The 21,618-nt window shown below is 45.0% G+C and overlaps 1 protein-coding gene across 4 annotated transcripts in view; it reads right to left on the bottom strand.

Moving 5' to 3' along the window:
* Positions 1-19,572, bottom strand: part of TOX3 (TOX high mobility group box family member 3) — a 102,050-nt gene extending 82,478 nt beyond the window's left edge. For 2 of the 4 annotated variants that reach the window (XM_074314891.2, XM_074314892.2), the window contains exon 1: positions 17,641-18,139. In XM_074314891.2, coding sequence (XP_074170992.1) covers positions 17,641-17,727 — 87 coding nt within the window. In that variant the 5' untranslated portion in view covers positions 17,728-18,139. Of the gene's footprint in view, positions 1-17,640; positions 18,140-18,838 lie in introns of those variants that run through there. The other 2 variants (XM_074314895.2, XM_074314893.2) reach the window with 2 other exon arrangements.
* Between the last annotated feature and the right edge of the window lie 2,046 nt (positions 19,573-21,618).

Below are 21,618 nucleotides of genomic sequence, written 5' to 3'. Positions count from 1 at the left end.
GTACCAATTTCCCTACTTTCATCATTTCAATAGATTCCATAATTCTGAGGGAAATATCCTATATAATTTACACAAACTCTAGTAAGTGCTTTGAATTCAGAATTATATTCATCCCTATGAAAAGACCAAAAGGGGGAGGGATAAGAGTTTGTTTTTAAGTTTTACAATATTGACACAACATGAAGACTTTTACTGTGGAAACTTCTTTTGTAGAAAGATATGAAAAGTATCCTTGACACTATACAAACACACTCATTGCCCTTGTAAGTACTTTGAGTGTTTATTCATAACCTACATTTCTCCACACAAGAATTGGGGTTGACTTTTAAAAGTATATTTGATTCTAGAAAGAGGGGTATATGTATAAGAATCAAGGCGAAGAAAAAATAATATTAAGAATGAAAGAAAGCCAAGGGGACCAGCATATATAACCTACTGTGTTGGACAATTACCAAATGCGTTTCACGTTGGACTCCAAGCTTCTTGGCAGCCAACACGAAGAACGAAAAACAAGAATAACAAGATGAATAATACCTATAAAACTAAGTGAATTTTTTTTTCTTCTCTTCCTGATACAGTAACCTAAGATTTTCTGGTAAATCCTCATAAAAAGGACACTATGATATGTAATGAGCTATATGCTAAACAGAACCTCAAGAAAAGACATCCGCAAAATTTACTCATGATTGCCCTCAACGCAAAGTAATGCCCTAAGAGTGTGCAAATTCAGGAAATGAAAGACACCCCATGAAGGTAACTGTGGAGTGAGGTGCAAACAATGCGTAACCCTGAGCATTCACATTACATTAGGTTATCAGGATAAATGCAAGCACCACATCTTCTTCAGGCCATTCGCCATAAATACATCATTTCTCACAACAGAGTTTTTAATCAGGACTGAGCAGCTGACTTCAGGATCCTAATTTCTGATAAGAAACTAAAGGACAAAAATTCTGTGTCAACAGTTAAGCAGGATGGCAAAATTTATCATCAGAAAGCAATTCCCCAGAAAGCTGAATATATGGATTGTGCTACAATGGGAAATGTTAGCTAGCAACTGTGACCAAGCAGAGGTGTTGTCTGTTGTCTACAGTATCTGTTAACTTAGGTTTGAATTAGCCACAATTGAAAAAATACATACTTCTCTTTTTCCTCTCTTTCTCCATAACTGGACAGTTTTGTCTCTCTCCCTTATGTAAGAACCTTCTAGATCACTCTCATCCATTGTCACTCTTCTTATCTCCTGTTATCAGTATTCTTACTCTTCTTATTCGTCTGTCAGAATTCCTTTAACTTGATTTGTTTCTCCTTCACTTGGGTTCCGCCTTGAACTTCCACAAGTGTCTCCCTAATAAGCATGAAATGTGGAGGGAGCAACTGCTAACTGCAACCCACCGTCTTACACTAGCTTGGGCGCCAGTATTCTCAGAGTTTAACTATGAAGAGGTCAGATGATCAAAGTGGTATATACCATACCTAGCGCTTTCTAGGAATCTAGAATTGAGATAAGCCATCAAAAACGAATATGTAGTATATGATTTTAGCCCGTTCACAATTAGAAACCTGTTAAGCCAAAGCCAGATTGGAGAGGACATTAGAAAAATTATTAATGCAGACAGAGCAAGACTATTATGCCACCAAGAGAGTTATTTATTATGAACAAACTGGGCTTTGAGGGACAGGGGAAATAGCTATTTCAAATTAATATTTTCAAAACAACTATGTTCAGGCAATTGTACAAAAATATTAAGACAGGCAATCCTACTTTGTGACACTGATCTATAACCACTGCAATGACCCAGGGCAGAAGCTCTAATGTTTAAGAAAACTTACCAGCTTTCTTCTAAGGAATTTTGTTTTGGCTCAATGTGGTAACGTTGATACTCGGTAGGGAGGGTCTTCAATGTCAAATTGAGGACAGCAATTTATCCTAGAAGTCAGTGCTCCCACTACTATGCACATACATTAACTTAAGTGGTACATAAACTTAAAAATGTTTAAATTATGCATTTATTATATGGGTAATTTGTATATGTTGCAAGGGAGAAGGTTGCCTTACACAATAGTGATATAAATTATAAAGTGGGTCAATGTAAAAAATAAATAAATAATAATACCAGTGACAGGTAGATAAGGCCAAAATGAAGATGGCAAGTGTGAGAAAGCACTGCTATGAACAAAGATGAACCATTGGAAGTGGCTTTAGAGGAGAATGTCGGCTTACACTGATATTCTTTTGAGGATTAAACCAGAAGTGAAGCCTAGATTGGCCGGAGGTGGGAGAAATTTAGAGTCAATGAGGAAACTGACTACAGCGGAGGCCTAGGCTAGGATGCTGGCAGTGGAAAGAAAGAAGACAGAATCAAGAGCAATCATTAGAAGGAAAAATGAAGACGACGTGAAGACTCGTTGCCTTAAGGGAATGAAAAAGGCCAACTAATCAAAACTAATTTTTTGCATCTGGAAATGATGGAGGCCCTGAGATAAATGGTGAAAGCATGATGAGGAACTTTGGGGGTAGAAAGGATGCAGGTTGCCATATGGCTTACGTTGGACTTGAACTGACGGCAGACAGTGAAGTGGTGATATCCCATAGAGGACTACAATCTAGAACATAAGAGACCAAGGCACAGTTGAAGATTTGAGTGTTGGGTAGATTACAAAAATGGCCACAATTCTTCATACCTCCCTGTACTCATGCTTCTTTGTAATGTGGTGTTGCAGCTCTTCCCTTCAAGAAATGGAATCTATTTCCTCTGCCCTTGACCTTGGGCTGGTCTTGTGACTTGCTCTGGGCAGCAGAATGTGAACAGTGTGACCTCTTAGCCTGTGCTCAAGGGCTCTTGTGTACTGCTCAGAATGCTGCCATCATGAGGGCTCTGTGGCACATCGCAGCATGCTAGAGGTGACAGAGGGGACCCAGGTGACAGCCAGCCAACCTCCAGCAGCAAAGCCTCCTAGCCAACCTGCAGTAGGCTGAAAACACATCAGGGAACCCAGGAAAGAGAACGATAACTTGTCCACTGCACTGACTCCAGCCTAAGTTGCTGACGGGCCGAATCATGAGCAAAACATGGGTTTTTGTTTTAAGCCACAAAGTTTAATTTGTTACCCAGCAATAGATAACTGATACAAACAACATCAGCACAGGAACAGCTAAAGGCAGGAAACAAGATCCACTTACAAAGTGAAAAAAAATACAGAGGCAAAAGAGCAAGGAGCCAAGCTTTGGGAGGATATTCCCCACGGCTGGGAAGAAGAGGGAAAGCAGCAGACACGATGACAGAGCAAAAGCAATCAAAGCATCCAAATATTCGTATACAATATTAGGGAACCAAGGACACGGGCGCCTGGGGAGACAGAGGGATGAGGTAGGGATAGGAGATTTCAAGGAGTCATCAGAGAAGTGTAACCCCAGGGCTCAGAGCAGTAGCTGGCCTAATGTGCATGAGTGAATGAAGTCTGATCTGGCAAGGCAGCGCTCACTGGAGAAGAGTGAAGATATTAGGTTGGTGCAAACGTAGCTGCGGTTTTTGCAATTTTTTTAACTAAACCGCAATTACTTTTGCACCAACCTAATAGTTTCGGTAATCCAACAAGGAATGGAAGTAAGCAACAGGGTGTTAAGGAGGGCCCGACCGGGGAAGACATGGAACCCAGGCAAAGACTTCTTGTTTGAGGAGCTGTTCAGAGACATGTTAAAGGGGTCCACGGAGTAGACTAAAGTGTAAATGTGGACAGTCCTCTCTCTCCACTCACAACTGCCAGTGTGGCCAGCAACCAGAAGCCTCAGCATCACCTGGGGGGAACGTGCTAGCAATGCCACCTGTAGGGCCCACCCCAGACCTGCCCATCTGTCTTTTATCCAGATCCCCAGCTGACTTGTTTGAGAAGCACATCCAAGTTTGAGAAGCTCTGCTCTGTGAGGTACAGAGACTTGGAACGAAAGACCATTTAACTTCATCTTGAGAAAGTCATTCTGTTTTGAATTCCCTCTCAAGCCACCAGATAAAATCAGAGACAAAGTCTCAGTTTGGTGCTAACCCATCTTTGACACTTCCCCAACACTTGCAAACCCCCCGTTTTCAACAGAGAGCAGAGCTTGGGCAAGCAAGGTTTCCAGTGAGTTTTCAATAAGACTATTTCCCCCGGTATTTATTTTCAGAGTTTATTTTCCTATGGATGGAAAGTGATAGAATTTTCCATGTGAGGTCATCTTAATTTCACATTACATAAGGGCAAATAGTTGAGTCAAACAAAAATATGAAGCATGTTACGTGGATAAAATGAGATAGCAAAAGCTGTGACCAGTGAGGTGGCACTCAACAAACTTAAGATTGGAAAATCTGTGGGAGAGTTCAGAAGACATCTACACATATAGAAAGTAGAAAGGAACCTAGCAGGCAAGCTGAGAGTTGTCTGTAGAACCCAGAATACTCAGAAAGGGATAAACACTGTTGGAAGGATTTATGCCAGATTAGAACTACTCTCTCTACGTCTGGACATAAAGAGAGAACTCGTTCCTAGACAAGTGAGGAAGATAATACCATCATTCCTCATGAAGTAAAAGACCCGAGTTCCCTTCTAAGCATGAGAGTGGGGCTGGTTTGACTGCAACTTGAAAAGACGGAAGAGTTGGACTATCCATTGTGGAGAATGACCAAGAGAAAAAAACAGGTGAATTAAAGGATTCTGTGGCAAGGGCCCAGGTGTGTTCAGACAGCATTCATTTTTAGTAAGGAAACGGGACAGTTTTCAGTTATCCTAAGGTTTAAAAATGAGACAGACTTGAAAGGCTGAGCCAAAAATATGCAGCAAAAGGAAAGGGGCCTGAGGATGTTGGGTGGTGGGTGAGGACAGCGGCCATGGCTTTGCAGCCTGAGGCTACATATAGAGTCAAGGGTTAACGAAAGGGGCCAGCGGATCAAGTGAGGGGAAAAGGCCAAAAGGACTGAAGATTTCTGAATGAAAATTTAGTGGACATAGGGATATGAGGAATGAGACGTAAGTTGGGTTTGATCGAAAAAGGATCGATTAAAAAAAAATCTAGTTTAGAAAATGTTGACTAGTGCTCAAAACTTTGTTACCAACACTTAAGACATGAGAAACGGTAGTATAAAAATTCAAGAGGTATTTTGAAAAGAAGAGAAATTTGGGTCTAAAATATAAGTACGCAATTAAAATTAGGGCATAAGATTTGCAGCTCCTGCGAGGAAGAATATAAATCATTGGGTATTTTAAGCACGCCCCAAATAAAACCCCAAAATTGAAGAAAGGGCTGAAAAGATATCACAGTATACCACCAAAAGAGGGCCCTCCAAGGAGTAAATGAAGGCTAAAATATTTTTTTATTTGTCAATTACAGTTGACATTCAATATTATTTTATATTACTTTCAGGTGTACAGCATAGTAGTCAGACATATATATAATTTACGAAGTGATCCCCCGTTAAGTCTAGTACCCACCTGGCACTGTACACAGTTATTACAATATTATGGACTATATTCCCTGTGCTGTACTTCACATCCCGTGACTATGTTGTAACTACCAATTTGTACTTCGTCATACCTTCACCTTTTTCACCCAGCTCCCCAACCTACCTCCCATCTGGCAACCATCAGTTTGTTCCCTGTATCTCTGAGTCTCTTTCTGGAAAACTAAAATACTGAATGAAGTTTATCAAAATATGACACCATAGTTTGTAGACAACATTTCAAACCTAGAGATACCCAAGAAGGGCTTCTCAGACCTCAGCCATCACTCACCCACATGCTCCTGCTAAACTACTTGCTGTCCCTGCCTATCCACTCACCCCTTTTTCCACAGTACCTGAGTGTTTCCCTGGGCACATGACCAGCCATAATAGAGTCTACACTTCCTGAGGACCTTACCATCATAGAACTGGCCATGTGTCTCAGTTCTGGCCAGTGAGAAATAAGCAAGCATCATGTGGCAGCTTCTGGAAGCTCCCTTTACAATTGACCACTTTTCCTCCTTCCTTCCTCCTGGCTGGACCATGGGTAATGACTCATGCCCTACCTTGGACCACAAGCACAAGAGGCACATGAAAGCCGGAGGGAACTTGGCTCCCAGATGTCTCTGCAGCTACCACAGCAGCCCTGGACTACTTACATCTAGACATTGTTGGGGAAAAGACAGGTGAACATCTACCTCACTTAAGCCATTGCTAATCAAGTTACTGTTTTCTGTTTCTTGTAGGTGAACCCTAACTGACACACTCTTTGCCTGCATCCAATAAATAGTCTTGCCTTTTTTGACCATTTCTTCGCCGACCTGAACACTTGAATTGTGAACAGTCACTTCAATAGCTCCTTCATTTGATTCCCTCAACCCCCATTCTTCTCTCCCTCCGGCCTAGGCAAGACCCACCACCAACCTGAAGGCTGAGAAAAAGATCTTTGGAGAAAGAGCTCCAAACAGAGGGAGCAGCAAGTACAAAAGGATGGGATGAAAGCTGGTGTAATAAGACACACAAAGCAAGGGTGGAGGAGAGTAGTGGCGAGAAATAAAGTGGAAGTAGGCGAGGACAGATAGAGCTTGGGCTTGGCAATCAACTGCCACACCCATTCTATTCTCTCTCTCTCTCTCTCTCTCTCTCTCTCTCTCTCTCTCTCCCCCCCTCCCTTTCTCCTTCCCTCTCTGTCTCTCTCTCCCTTCACCCCCCTTACCCCCACCATCTTTTCTACTGAATCTTCAGCCATCCTCTCTTTCTGCCCTATTATCTCAACGAAAGGGTTAGCAAGATTTCACTTCAAGTCCAACTCCCCATTATCTACAGCCATCATTTCAACACCCACTGACCAGCCTATCAATCATTCCATCACTCTCTTCTTGTGTCTCTACTTTTCCCTCAAACATTCTCAAGTACTGTCTTGATAATATCTTCTCATTAGCAGCCCCGACATTCAAACTGTCATCCACACACACCCACACAAACTTGCACACACACATACCTGTAGGGACACACATATACACATGCACACACAAATGTATGTACACACACATACATACACACACTTTACTAGTACCTACTAAATAAAACTTCAGATCTTTCACCAGATGTTGTAGTGCCTTCACAATTGGGTCTCAACCAACCACATCTCCCACCAGATAAAACTTCTATGCAGAGGAAAACTCATCTCGACACATTGTCCCATTGGGACCATCCTGCATAGGTGTCTAACGGGACTTTGCTAGGGTGTCATGCTCATGCAGAACCCCTGCCTGGAATTCCCTCTCCCTTTCTCTCTTCTCTAAAATCCCATTCGAACTCCTTCTGAGAGTTCTTTTACCCGATCACACCATCCCTCAGGGAACTTCTCCCTCAACCAATCTGTTCCTGGAGCACTTTCACCTACAGCGGTCGCTAGCTTCAGCCCAGCAACATCTCTCTTACACACACGACACACACATGCACACATGCATATACATGCACACACGTGCACACACTTCAGGAACACTCACCTATGCCCATCTGCTCCCCTACCAAACTAGAGGTCCCGTAAGTCAGACCACATGTCATGCCAGCCCCTAACAAAAAGTACATTCCTAATAAGTAATAAGTAATGATTAGGATATCTGCATTAAATAAGCACAGGCTACTTCTGCTTCCCACCAGGCAGTAGCACAGACAACTCAGATCCTCAGAAATCTGCAAAATCGCCAAGCTTCACTTCATTTAGCCGTTTAAATGGACTTCTTCCCCTCCCCCTTCCCACTTTCCCTCACCGTGACATCAGCTTTGCACTCTTCCTCTGAGGAGCCACCAATCAGCCCAGGTGGTTTGGATGAGGATGACAGTCCCCACTCTGACTCCCGACAGGGCTATGTGACTTCAGGCCTGGGCATGGGATCTGAGTTTGTCCAATGGGACTAGATCCAGAGAAGGTACTAGAACAAGTGGCAAAGCAAATCTCTCCCTTTTGGGGAGGCTGAGCTGTGGGGCTGTGACTTGGAGCTGCTACTGGACATCTTCCTGCCACCTGAGTCGCATCTGACTGATAAAGAAAAGCCGCCAGAGGAAAGCAGAGCTAATGCAAGAAAGTCTTGATAACCCCGAAACTCTGGATCCAGCTACCATGTTTCCCTGAAAATAAGACCTAGCCGGACAATCAGCTCTCAAGCGTCTTTTGGAGCAAAAATTAATATCAGACCCGGTCTAATTTTACTATAATATAAGACCCGGTCTTATATAATATAGTATAATATAATATAATATAATATAATATAATATAATATAATATAATATAATATAATATAATATAATATCTGGGTCTTACATTAATTTTTGCTCCAAAAGATGCATTAGAACTCATTGTCCGGTTAGGTCTTATTTTCGGGGCAAACAGGGTATGTCTGAAACATTAAGTCACAATCTCTTTTTATATTTAACTCAGTTTGAAGACGTTTTACGACTTGCAGTGAAAAGGATTTTCATTAATAACAGCAGTTTTAACCACTTCTCCATTGAACATTTTTATTAGAATTTTTTAAATAAGCCAAATGATAAGAGCTGAGCTTCTCGTTAAAGATACAGGCATAAAGGGGCAGCAAAACGGACCTCCTGAGCATGCTTTTTAAGGGCTCAATATTTCTAGACTTCACTCATGCTTTTAACAAGAAAATCAACTTCCAACCAATCACATATACGTCATAAGAGTTTTCTAATCAGGTTAGCATTTGGGACTTCTACTTCCTACCTGTAGATTTTTCCAAAAAAGCATAAAACTTTGATTATTCTACAGTACATCAAAATCGTTTGCTCATTACAATTAGCGACAGAAATTGCTGGACAATCTCACAATATGGTACAGTTACTTCCACTGCCTCAATTTAAAATATTAAAAAACTTGCTCCCATCACCAAAATTAATATAATTTTATATAGACAATTTAGTCAATGTAGAAAAGGCCATATTGAATTCTATCTCCTCCAAAAGAATGAGTCTATATCATTCAAATATGTATTTAGAATGAAATCCAAATACTTCCTGGCATTGGTTAATCTGTTTAACTTATGGATTATCAAAGACATTCAAATTATTCTTTTATAAACAAAGTAAAATTAAATTAAGATTAACGACAGAATATTAGGCATATAAGGGGCATTTTCCAATGGCTGGTGCGTTTTACACAAACATAGAACATATTTAAGAAAACATGGTCTCCCTGAGGAAGGGATTAAGGGTACAAACCTAGGAAACAAAGAAAATAAAATGATCTACTACAAAGGAAGGAGATAAAACCTGTCAGAAGCTCATGCAGACAGATTTTTTTGTTTTGGCTTTTAAAAAAAAAAAAAATAGTTGGATCCGCCTTCAAAGCATATTAAACTTATAAACATACTTAACAAAAATCCTGTCCTTTATTAACCACACTCAAACCAGATTCTCCAAGACACTTATGACATCACTAACAGGTCACAAAATCCAATTTGAAACTGCACCTCTTACACAAACAAAAAGCATGAAATGTTTTAATTCATAAGTGGCTGACACGGTTTTAAATTACATTATTGCCAATTTTGCATCATTCCTATTTAATAACAACCATTCAAGAATGTCTTTCCAAAAAACTATTAAGACAAAAGTATATATCACCACCCCCCCACCACACACACACACACACACATACACCCTTATAATGAATGGTATAGTAGGATTTCCAAATTTCTGAGTTCTACGTATTATTTCATAACTAGCAAACACCAACCAAACCTCAAGACTAAGAGTGTGTATCCTTTGCAACTTCTGCCTGCTCACTCTTGGAGGAGTCACGTCCATGTTCGCTACTTTACTGCATACAAACAGGAAGACTCTGACTTTGGTTCTTCAGCCCTGAGCTCTCTCGAGTTCACGGGCACTGGTGCACGTGCCTACTTGATGTCTCTGTGGACCTATTCCACCAAAATAGTCAAAATCAGCATATCTTTCCTTCAAAACCTGCTTCTCCTCTGACATCTCTGATTTTGTTCAAGATCCTACCATTCATCCAGCACCCTTGTTCAACTGAGTCATCTCTGCCTCCACTTTCTCCCTCCCTACACGACAGATGCTCTGTTCTGAGCCTTCTTCTTTCACATTCACATTCACGTCCCCTTGGTTCAAAGTCATTCTCACACCTTCAGTTCGACTGGGTAATGGCATCCTTCTTGGTCCCCGACCTCCTTTTGAGACCTACACTATTCCCATCAAAAGGTCAGAGCCAACTTCACAAAGTACAGCCCCAGCCAAACTACTGGCCCACTCAAAATTCTTAAAATATGGGGTGGCTGGTTGGCTCAGTTGGTTAGAGCGTGGTGCTGATAACACCAAGGTTGTCGGTTCGATCCCCGCATGGACCACTCTGAGCTGTGCTCTCCTTAAAAAACAACAACATAAATCTTCAAATGTGCTCAGTAGTACACACTGTTGGTTTTCTTTCCAACAGTCTTCTGCCTTGCTACCAGAGCACAACATGCGTCAGTTATGCTCTTGTGACATTATGCCCAGCCCCAGCAGATGACAGAAGGTTGGTCTAAGTAGATGACAGCAATCTCCTCCTTCTTTGTCAGTGATTATCCGAGGGTGAACATGTGATTCATTTCTGATCAATAAGATAGTCTAGTGGAAATGTTTCCAAGGAAGCTTTTCTTTCTTGATAAAGAGGCACAGAGAAGAAAGTGCTCTTTTGCTGTCATTCCCATCCCCACCACTCCCTTGCTTCCCGTTTTACACGTCATCATGGGAGGATGTGACGCCTAGATCTACAGTAGCCACCTGTGACTGAGAGACTGCTGAAATGCCAATGGCAGAATAAAAAGAAAAGCACAGAGGGTCCTTGAAGACAAAAGTGAATCATCCAAACTATCCCGAGACTGCCTCCCAAAAGGCTTGTCAGTAAACAAATGTCCCTCCATTTTATGCCACTGTTTGTTGGGCAGTCTGTTACCTGCAGCCCAAATCATTCTAACTGATAAACTTACAAAGAAGAAACTCTTGTCCTTACCACTGACAGCCCTCTGTGACGTGCTGCTCACAGCATATTATCAGCACCACCTGGGAGCGCCCCCTGACCTGCGATGCAGTCTCCTCTCGGGGTAACAACAACGCTGCCACAGAAAGCGCTCCAGGTGGTCCGTGTGCGTGCTCAAGTCTGAGAAACACAGCTCTTTAATACAATCACAAATGACTTTGTTTTTCCATTTCATCCACTAACTTACATACCATGAGGAACACTTGGTCTCTATTTCTCCAATAACCGTGACCTATTTTCACTAGGTTTGAGCATCTGTTGCTCGTTTAATTTCATCTCTTCTTAATCAATGTTTTCAAACTTGGAGCATCCAGGGACCTAAGAGGAATACAGAGGGCTCAACAGGAGAAACAGGGAATGAAGACGACCACGGTGCAGTGTGGAGTACACGGCCATCTGAAGGGCAACCAGCAGAGGTTGCCAATGTGGGGGACAGATCCAGTACTGCCAAATACATGATTATTTCTAAAGAAAAGCTGGAAACCCGGATTTATATGCAAAAATGTTTAGATACAGATGACGAATTGAATTTTTAAAAATATTGTGACAATTAAGTCCTCAGGTGGATTCAGCATCCCCCTGAGAGTTTGTGACCTCACGTAGATTAGTTCTTGAAATACCTACACATACTTTGAGTGTTGTAGCCACAGACATGCATTGGCTTCATCCACAATAACTAGAATTAACTTTCTTTGGCTAACGGTATGCTAGTCTCCACTGCGCATGAGATTTTCATAAATATTCCACTGGTCTGGAATATAGACCTCCATTAACGGCAGCAGGACTCTTTCATCCACATCATTATATATGTCTGCCCTTAGACCTACAACCTTCTCAAGGGCCTACAAAAATGTTTAAAATGTGAGAAAAAAACTAGCTGGCCACACAACACACACACTACAAAATGAAAATCAACAGATGTTTAATTACATTTCTATAAAATGCAAACGGAAGTCAACTAATCAACTCAGAGATGGATCATATCGTGATGTTAAATGCAGGGTGTGGATGCATGTTGAATGTCAGATACGATGTCGAGGGGAGCCCCCACTCAACACTGCTTCCTTAGAACCTGCCAAAGTCCTCGAATGGCCCTACGTGCCAAGCTGGAACCAACCTTTCTGCCACAAATCTTGGTTACAGCATCACACACTTCTCTCCCTGCTTCTCCAGCGCCTTGAGGTTGCTCACTCCAAAGCAGGACCCTCAGCCTCAAACAAGCTTTCCAATGATGGCTGCACAGTGACATCACCTGGGGAGCTTCTAAAAACACTGCTGCCCGGGTCCCATCCCAAAGAATCTGACGAAAGTGGTCTGGGGAAAGGCAGCTCACGAGTATCCTTAACAAGCTTCCTCCCACACAGCCAGGGCAAAAGAGTAGCCAGAGCTGAGAACCCCCTGTTCTAGAAGCATCTTTGCAAAACACTCTGAAACAGTAATCTCTCCCGTTATTCTATCTTGTTAACTAGATTTTCTTTCTACCGCCGGAGCTTGCAACAAAGGCAGGTCATCAGGTGGTCTGATTATCTAGAACAGGAGTCAGCCAACTTTTCCTGTAAAGGGGCAAATAGTAAATGTTTTAAGGCTTTGCAGGCCATTCAGTCTGCCACAACTACTCAACTCTGTCACCGTGGCATGAAAGCAACCACAGAAACACATAAACAAATGAGTGGGGCCATGTTCCAATAGACTTTATTTTATGGACACAAATGTGAGTTTCACATAATCTTCAGTCATGCAATATTATTCTTCTTTTGACTTATTTCAACCATTTGAAAAACTGTAAAAACCATTAACTCACAGACCATATAAGAACTAGAAGCTGGCTTGACATGACCCATGGGCTGCAGTCTGCCAACGCCTGACCCAGAACTGTGACACTGAGACCATAAAATTAGCCCATGATGGAATCCAAATTATCATATTAGAACTACATTGAAAGTGGTCAAATGCTACTTCCTCCACTCACTCAACTGTCCACACAGTTGCACATGGCAGTGGGACTGTGTGTATAGTTGAATATAAACCATTAATGACTTATTAAAAAATGATTTTGAGGGGCGGCCGGATGGCTCAGTTGGTTAGAGCATGAGCTCTGAACAACAGGGTTGCCAGTTCGATTCCCACATGGGCCAGTGAGCTGCGCCCTCCACAACTAGGTTGAAGACAACAAGTTGCCGCTGAGCTGCCAGAGGGGCAGCCAGATGGCTCAGTTGGTTAAAGCGCGAGCTCTCAACAACAAGGTTGCCGGTTCAATTCCCGCATGGGATAGTGGGCTGCAGCCCCTGCAACTAAAGATTGAAAACGGCAACTGGACTTGGAGCTGAGCTGTGCCCTCCACAACTAGATTGAAGGACAATGACTTGGAGCCGATGGGCCCTGGGGAAACACACTATTCCCCAATAAAATTTTATTCCCCAATTTTTTTAAAAAAGAATCACACCATTGTATCCTAGACATTTTAAAAAAATGATTTTGAATCCTCGCCTGCATATGAGTTTGTCTCAGACAAAAGTGGCAAACATGCAGTATACAAGCATGTTTTGAGGGGCCTACGTAATGATTTCAATTACATGTTAATTTGCTGCGAACATTTAAAACTCAGATTATTTCACCTAAAAATCCAGATTATCATTCTCTTGAATAAATAATTGCAAAATGTGGGCCCAAATGTTGGCACAGCAACCACAAACTACTGCTGGACAAGACCCCTCACTGTAAACCAGGCACGCTACCCACTAGACCACACACCCTCTCTGCATGTAGGTTAACTAGCTGTCCCTACAGACTATTGAGTGTATGACCCCTGGTCTAAAGTCCTTAGAAAAATCTCATTTCTCTTTCACAATATGGCTTCAACGTCTTCTTTAAAGACCTGACATGGGAAACTATTGAAATCTCTCAGTCTGCCCTCAAAATTCAACACCCCCATACTCCAGACCCTAGAAATGAAATCATTAGTTATCATGTGTCAAGTTTGCAAGGTATCAACCTAAAAAGAGTTTCAATCAAATCCCCTTCTCAACCACAGTCTCCAAGAAGAGAGACAAATGACAAATGACCCTTCAGGTTCTCTTACGCTTCAAGCTGGCCAAGATAGAGGCTCAATGAGGTGGACTGAAAGAACTCACATCAGAAAGTCTTAATTAAGCAGAGTGATCAATAATACATAATAACTAGAAAGCAAGGTTTGGGACTAATGGGTAAAAACAACACAGGACTATTCTACATAGAGTAAGATGTCTATAGCCATATTTTGAAAAAGGAGGAAAAACATGAGAGTATGCAGAAAAGGCCAGTAACTAGTGTTTAGTCCAAGTTCATTATTAACCCACTGTGTAATTTCACCTTACACCCACATTAAATACAATAGTTTATCTTAGGATGGCAGACTTCTGACTACATGCCTATTAATACGCTGCATATTATCTTTTTACTGATGAAAAGACAAATTGAACCCAGGAAAAGAAAAATTCCAGATATATGGGTAATGTCACCAATTAATTCACTAGAGTGACACAAGCCTTTTTGTAAAAAAATATTTAAAATGAGAATATGTTAGTTTAATTTGTTATCCACATCAGAAAAAGAACTGTTCAAACAGCAGATTTTCCATTGGAAAATAAAATGGAAATTAGCCCTTGGAAAACAGAGATGACTTTAAGTTTATACATCAGTGGCTGGTTCATGAATTATTAACTGATTTTAATGATCTTGGCTATATTTTATTTGAAGTTATTCTCCTACTTGCAAGGACTTTTGAACCCTCAAAACTCTTTCATCCATTCTCCATAGACACTTTCATGAGCACTGACATTTAAAAAGGATCCATATACTCACGAATGTAAAGATAATACACAAGCAAATAATTTATACAAAGGACTCTGGTCATTTGTTAAAGAGAGAAATGAATGAAACCCTATTATTCACGGTTTGTAAATAAATTTAAAGATAAGCACTAACTTTTCACTTGTTAAACCTGGAGCGGAGGGTTCTGTATTTCTTCTAAGTTTCCCAGATGGTCATTAAAACAAGAAAGGGCAGAAACTCACTGTCTATGAAATCCATCATTTCCCATCCAGAAAGATAATACATATCGTCAAGTTAAGTCTTAAAGAGGTTAACAATCACAGGTACTTTCAAATAACACAAAGGCATGTCTTTGTATGCTAGTTTTTACATTTTCAATATAAACCTATACTGAATAGCACCACTTCAGACACACAAGTTAGCTGTGAAAAAAAAATGCTATAAGCCTTTAATTAGCACTTGCCGTTTTATACCCATAAATACTTCCTCTTCTACTCCATTCTCCCTATAAAGAAAAATTATGGGGAATAAAATTCAGTTTTTCACTCCTGAAATTAAGAGTAGGAAAATATAGTTTTGTGGCTCCATTTAAAGACCATTTTTTTTATTTGCAAGGAAGTAAATGCAAACATCCCTTAAAATTAATGCAATCTGATTTCTACCAATATTGAGCGTTGTGTCTAACTTTTATAAGTTGGGTACAGACAGCACTTATGACGACCAGAGTGCTGAATTACTAAGAAATCAAGTTATTTCAGGCAAATAGCTGCATTCAGAAGATATGACAGCTAACTAACTTCCTTCCTTACTGAAGTTGAATAAACAATGTGTTTTCTAGCTTTCTATACCCTCCCTGAAATAAATGTTCTGAGTTTAAATGGACTCAAATAGCCTTTCTCAAAAAATAAAAAGAGACACACACAAAACACCCACAATTTCCTCTGGTCCCTTGAAGTACCCTTGGGATCCTAGTGAACAGAGATTTGCCACGCATTGCAGTGACTGGATTAGTACAAAAGGTTTCTATTTGGGTGTCATTCTAGTGCCGCTGATCTTAAATCAGAAAAAGTAGTTACATTAGGCAAGGTAATGGCTTCCAAAAATAAGAGCCTGCCCAGTTATGCAAGGCTTGCATCCACAAGGCTAAGTTGTAAGGAGATAAATAATACCCCACTGGAACAATTAGATGGAGTCTCAGAAACGCTACATACTTAATTAGGCTGCCTGAGTCCCTAACGGAGCACACATGGGGGACTTTTTAAAGCATTTAATAACCCGAGTAAATCCAAAATCAGAGGACAGACACTAAACGTTAACTCTGGCTACAGGGCCCTTTCTCCCTTCTCTTTCAGTGCTTAACGTATCACTCCTGGAATTTTGAGAGCATGATCACCCCCCACCACCACCAAAGGGTTAAAATACACTGAATAAGGCCCCTTCCTTACACACTTGTGGGGAGGCCCCTCTATGCCCGGCACCGAGCCGGTGGATGACGACACAGGGGTGAGGAAGACAGACCCTAATGGTCTTTCACAAACTTTAGCACTGGAGTTGGGAACGGAGTATAAAAACAGGCAGACAGGAACAGGAGCCTCTGATAAGCCACGGGGCACAGCAAAGGGCTCCTCACTCCCCATACAATTCCTCCTCTTCCTGTTATTTATTCATTAATTTTGTAAGACACCTTTCTTTCAGGAGGCTCCTTATTTCCTCCTCAGCTATCCAAGCAATCATCAACAAACTACGATTTGAAAGAAGAGCGGGGGGGAAGGAGGAGCAGAGGGTGGGAAGGAGAAAGAAAAGCCACATTCGAAAGGCACAAGCCATCCGGCCCACCGCTCTTTATCTATCGCCCTCGGGGTGATGTGTCTTCCCAAGCTTGGCCCCGGGGGCTTCGGAAAGGGTAGTGCACGCGAGTCAGCGCCGCCCTGGCCCAACGGCTGCGGCTCCCGCACCGACTCGCCGCTCCCAGCTGCGCCGGCCACCCTGCTGAGATTCACCTTCCGCCACCTGAAACGTTCGGTCCTGCAAGTCGCGCAGAGAGTGGTGGAGGAGGTGGGGTGACCAGGGCGTGGCGTGGAGGTCTCCAACCCTGATCTTCCCCGAAGGAAAAACTTACCCCTTTCCCCCAAAAATGAAAGAAGCCACTTGTGCTAACAGGGACGGGTGGGTACCTCCGTCCCGCGGTCCAAAGCGCCCTGCGAGAGGGCAGCAAAGGCCACCTGAGGGGGTCCCACCACTCCCCGCCCCCCCATCCAGGGCACACTCAAAAGTTCGTTCCTTTCCTTCCCTAAGCGGCCGGGGATCCAGTTCTCGAATCCATGGGGTGAGTGGGGTGAGGTAAGATGGACTTGCGAGTGGGGCGGCGAGGTCACCGGATCACGACAGCTGGGACTCCCGCGCACCCCCCAAGGGGCTGCGATCGTGTTTACTAATAACAACAACAAAGAATCACACGCAAGTCCCCTCTTTCAGTCTCGGGCTGCTCTTCACTTCTTTGGGGCAGCGAAGGAGAGTCGGCGGGGTGGGGGTGGGGGCATAGTGGGGGGAGAGGCGGAGGGCTGAGGCACAGAGGGGAGCGCCCGCGGAGGGACAAAAGGGGGGTGGGAAGGGGGCAGGAAGAGTAGAGGACTAGAGTTGGTCCGAAACGAAGGCGCAAAGGGAGAAAGGAGTGGAGAGGGGAGGAAAGAGGGAAAAGAAAAGTGCAGGAGGCGCTGAGCTGGAGTGCGGGGCGCGCCCGGGATAGGGAGGTGGCCCCCGCCCCGCCGCCCCCCGGCCCCAGCCCGGCCGGGTCACCTTGCTGTAGCCGTAGTACCCCAGGCACTGCGCGAAGTCCAGGCCGGCGGGGTCCCCGGCCGCTGCGGGGTAGAACCTCACATCCATGCCGGAGCCGGGCCCGGGGCCGGAGACTGAGGCTGGGGCTCGCCGGGGCGGGTGCCCGCCTCCTCGCAGCCGCTAGATCCACCGTCGGGGGAGCCTGGCTGGGGTTGCCCGGGGGCGGCGCGCGGGAGTCCGGGCCGGAGGGGCGCTGCGATCCGAGCCCGAGGAGCCCGGGAGCTGCGGCCGCTGCACACAAAGGCGCGGCCACGCGAGCCGCGGGAGAGCGGGAGGCGGCCCGGGGGACGCGCCCCGCCGGGGCACCGAGGCAGCGCTGCGCGCGGGCCGGGCGCCTATGGCGCGGGGCGCGGCGCGGGGAGCCGGGGCGGCGTGGAGAGCTCAGGTGCGCCGGGCGAGGCTGGGACGGCGGCGGCGGCGGCGGCTGGCCCCGCTCCTCCTCCTCCTCCCGGGGCGAACTGAGGAGAGGAGCCGCGGAGACAAGGGGCCCGGCCCCTCCCCTCTTTCTCCCCCTCCTGCCTCCGCCGCCGGTCCCCTCCCCGCGCCGCCGCCGCTCCGCCCCTCCCACCGCGGGCAGCTGGCGCGCCGCCTGCCCCGCCGGTGCGCTCCACCGCCCGGACCGCCTCCGGGCGCGCCCGCCCCGCCCCGCCCGGCCCCTGCCCCGCGCGGCCCCTTGCCGCTCACCCCGCGCCTCCCGCAGCCCGCGCCTTCCCCATCGCCCGCGCCTTGGCCTCCCCCTCTCCCGGGCCCCTCTCCTTCCCACGTCGCCCCCCTTCCCTCTCCGGTCCTCTTTGTCCCCGCTGCCTCGGAGCGCTCCTCGCTCCCCTCCTTTTCTCGGCCGCTGCCAGCCCCGTGCCCCGTGTGGCCCTCCCTCCGCCTTTGCGACCACCGCTTCTCTCGGCCCCCAGCTCCTGCCACCCGCATCCGCACGCCGTCCGCTCCCATCCCATCCCTTCCCATGGGATTCCTTTCCTCGTCCCACTGCCTTCCTCGTGGGTGCCCGTCTCCGGTTCCCTCTACCCTACTCCCCGCCTAACCCCACGAATGTCCCGCGTTTGGAGGCACCTAACCCAGCAGCCAACCTGCACGCGTGTGTCCCGGCAGCCGGGACCCCATGTACACCTGTACTGTTTTCCAGAAGGGGTGTTTGGGGCCTGACCTTTCACAGGTAGGCAGACTTGAAGCTTCCCGGGTTAAGCCTCGTGTCGTTTCCCTTCGTATTTTCTTTTCTCTTGTTTGTATTCGAAAGGCATTTGAGTAACTGGATCTAGGCGGATCATTCACTGCTCTCAGAGAAAATGTCCCCGTTTTCCTAAAAGGTTCTGGGTGATTAACTTCCTCACACTGCACTCACCCACCCCTCTTTATTTCTTTCTGTTTCTTTAAGCTACATCTTCCCCCTCCCCTCGGATTTATTGCCTCGGGTTAATTTGAGAGTTTGGCCCTCAGCCTTGGCGAAGGAAGGGACTTCCATACTAACCGAGGACGTTAGGAAAAGGCTTTGAGATTGCCCTGTTAGGGTCTTAGCCAGTCTCCCCTGAATGTGCAAATTATTTTGAGCTGAAAGCAATTAAAGCCCAACAAACTCAGGAAGAGTTTTTTTTTTCCTCATCCTCACCTTCCTAAAGAGATTCGGATGGGAAAAGAAAGAAATGCTTCAGGAAGGGAACCTTAGCATAACCACCTTAGCACATATGAATTAAGTGGGGCAGACAGGGAAGATCCTAGCAAAAATCTGTTCCTATGTCCCATTGTTTCTGGGTGGCCCTGCAGGAATCCACCAAATGTTTGCCTACCTCCCCCTCCTTAGTCCAAAATGACATACATGTATACCCCATTTTGCCTCACTGTCTTTGGAATGTTCATGCTTGTGTGAATTCCCCCTGTGCATGTATTAAAATTTGATTTCCTCCTGTTATTCTGCAGTATGTTGTTTGAATTATTCGACCAGCCAGAAGAACTGAAAGGAGTTAGGGGAAAGTGTCCCCCGCCACAGCCCCCTCCCCAATTTGGTGATCTAGGAGCTACTTGAACTGGAAGGGTAAAATTCAAAAACAATTTAGCGAACACTAACACTTTTGTCCCTGATCACATTTTGCTAGCCCCGGGCCTGAACTTTTTCACACAGGCATCACCTGGGTTTCTTTTCATTTCTTCTGTTCTCCAAAGTAGGCACTTGGGCTTGGTGACACCTGTGTGTTTACCTTCTCCCAACATTATTTCTGGAAGCAAGCAGGAAAAAATAAACTTCAATTAGGTGAAAGTTTGTGTATTTGCTTTTCTTGTAGCAGGAGACGGCATGAGAGAGCAGTGTGTATTCAGGAAAGGAACAACTACGCGCATTGTCCCTGGGTTGACACTGATCCACCCCCCTCCCGAAAAAGCTTTGGTCTCCTCTCCTGAGCCTCCATTTAACGCTGACAACCCAGCGGTGCTCCCTAATGGCCCAGCGGGTTGCACAAATTGGCAGTGAGCTGAGATATTATCAGGACAACACCCCATTGAGCAGGTTCTTGAAACGCAGAAGTGGAGGCCCTTTCTCTGGGCCACTGGGCGCCTGTGGCCTTTCCACCAATCAGAGCTGTAGGTTGCAGTGGCCACCTGTTGTCTCGCAAGAGAACATCTTTTAAGTTTCACTATTAGTATTTAACAATGGCGTAGAGTGCGGCATCTGGCCACAGGAGAGGAGCAGCCTGCAGATCGGAGGTACCAGAAAAGAAACTCGGTTTTTCCAGAGAGGAGCCCCAAGGACTGGGAAGCAGAGTTCTTCCTTGCACACTCACATTCCTCACCTTCTGCTCGGTCTGTCACGCATCTGGAACGATCTGGGCTTGATTACAGAGGATGAAGGAAGGGATAATCAAAGTTACGGAGAGACTAAACCTGACGTTGTAATCAGACCGCGAGGATCAGGAATACAAATATTCACAGTGGAAACCCCACTAGCTGCAAGATCCGGAATTGCATGTAGGTTTCTGTGTTGCACTGAGCGCTGGGCTGTGGAGCCCAGAAACTGAAGGGAGACTCCAGGAAGCTCCCAGGAGTTAGGAATACTGGGTCAGGACCAGTACCACCTCCTGGCCATTGTTTTGGAAAAGCCTTACTCTTAAAACCTCCCTCCCTGTTCGGATGTAAATGCCTTTAAGAAGAAACAGTTTTCATCAGTGAACATTTGATGGTGATGATGATGATGATGATTTAGGAGTAGACCTTCAATAAGGAGACAAGAGACAGGAAACTTCTTTCATCCAAAGATATACGTATATGTTAAGGCACTTAGAATGCAAAAATCACTAGAACAGAAGCAGGTCATTTGAGAAGGCTGCGGACTTGTCCCACAGTCACTCTGCATGCACTCTGCAGCTATTTTGGGGGTGTCTGTCTTGTGCCAGACACTGCCTTGTGCCAGCATCCACGCACACACGTGCACACACACGCCCTGTCTCATCCAGTCACCGGGAGATCCTGCCATGACACAGCGACTGCTGCTATCCAGAGAAACAATCCTGATAAACAAATGCACTTATACGCAGGGATGCTGGGCCCTGTGCCTCCCTGGTATTTGTAAAATAAAGCTCAAGGCAGGGGTAGGACGTGCTGCTCCAAAGCTTGAGCTGGATCATGGCTGGATCCAAAGAACTTTGGACCATTCTTGGTACTGAAGTGGTTTGCAATAAACAACTATTAATTTAAGAAAGGAAAACATGGGAATGAAGAACAGAAAGAAGGGAGGGAGGGAAAAAGAGAAAGGGGCAGGGGAGAGACAATGCTTTAATAGATAATATCTTCCTGGGGGACCTGGTTATGGTAAAATTGGAGAAGAGCCAACCCAGGACCTCTGATTCCGATATGCACAGATGAACCCAGGATGGGGAAGGGGTGAAGGGGGCCTGTTGCACTCGCTGTTTTAGATTCTTCGTAGGCATTAAAGCTAGAATT

Source organism: Rhinolophus sinicus, chromosome 8 (assembly GCF_057876585.1).
Source record: "Rhinolophus sinicus isolate RSI-liver-muscle chromosome 8, RSI-T2T, whole genome shotgun sequence".
NCBI classification, from domain to species: Eukaryota; Metazoa; Chordata; class Mammalia; order Chiroptera; family Rhinolophidae; genus Rhinolophus; species Rhinolophus sinicus.
Note: the sequence above shows the minus strand (reverse complement) of the source record. Positions and strands in the feature narration are given on the sequence as shown.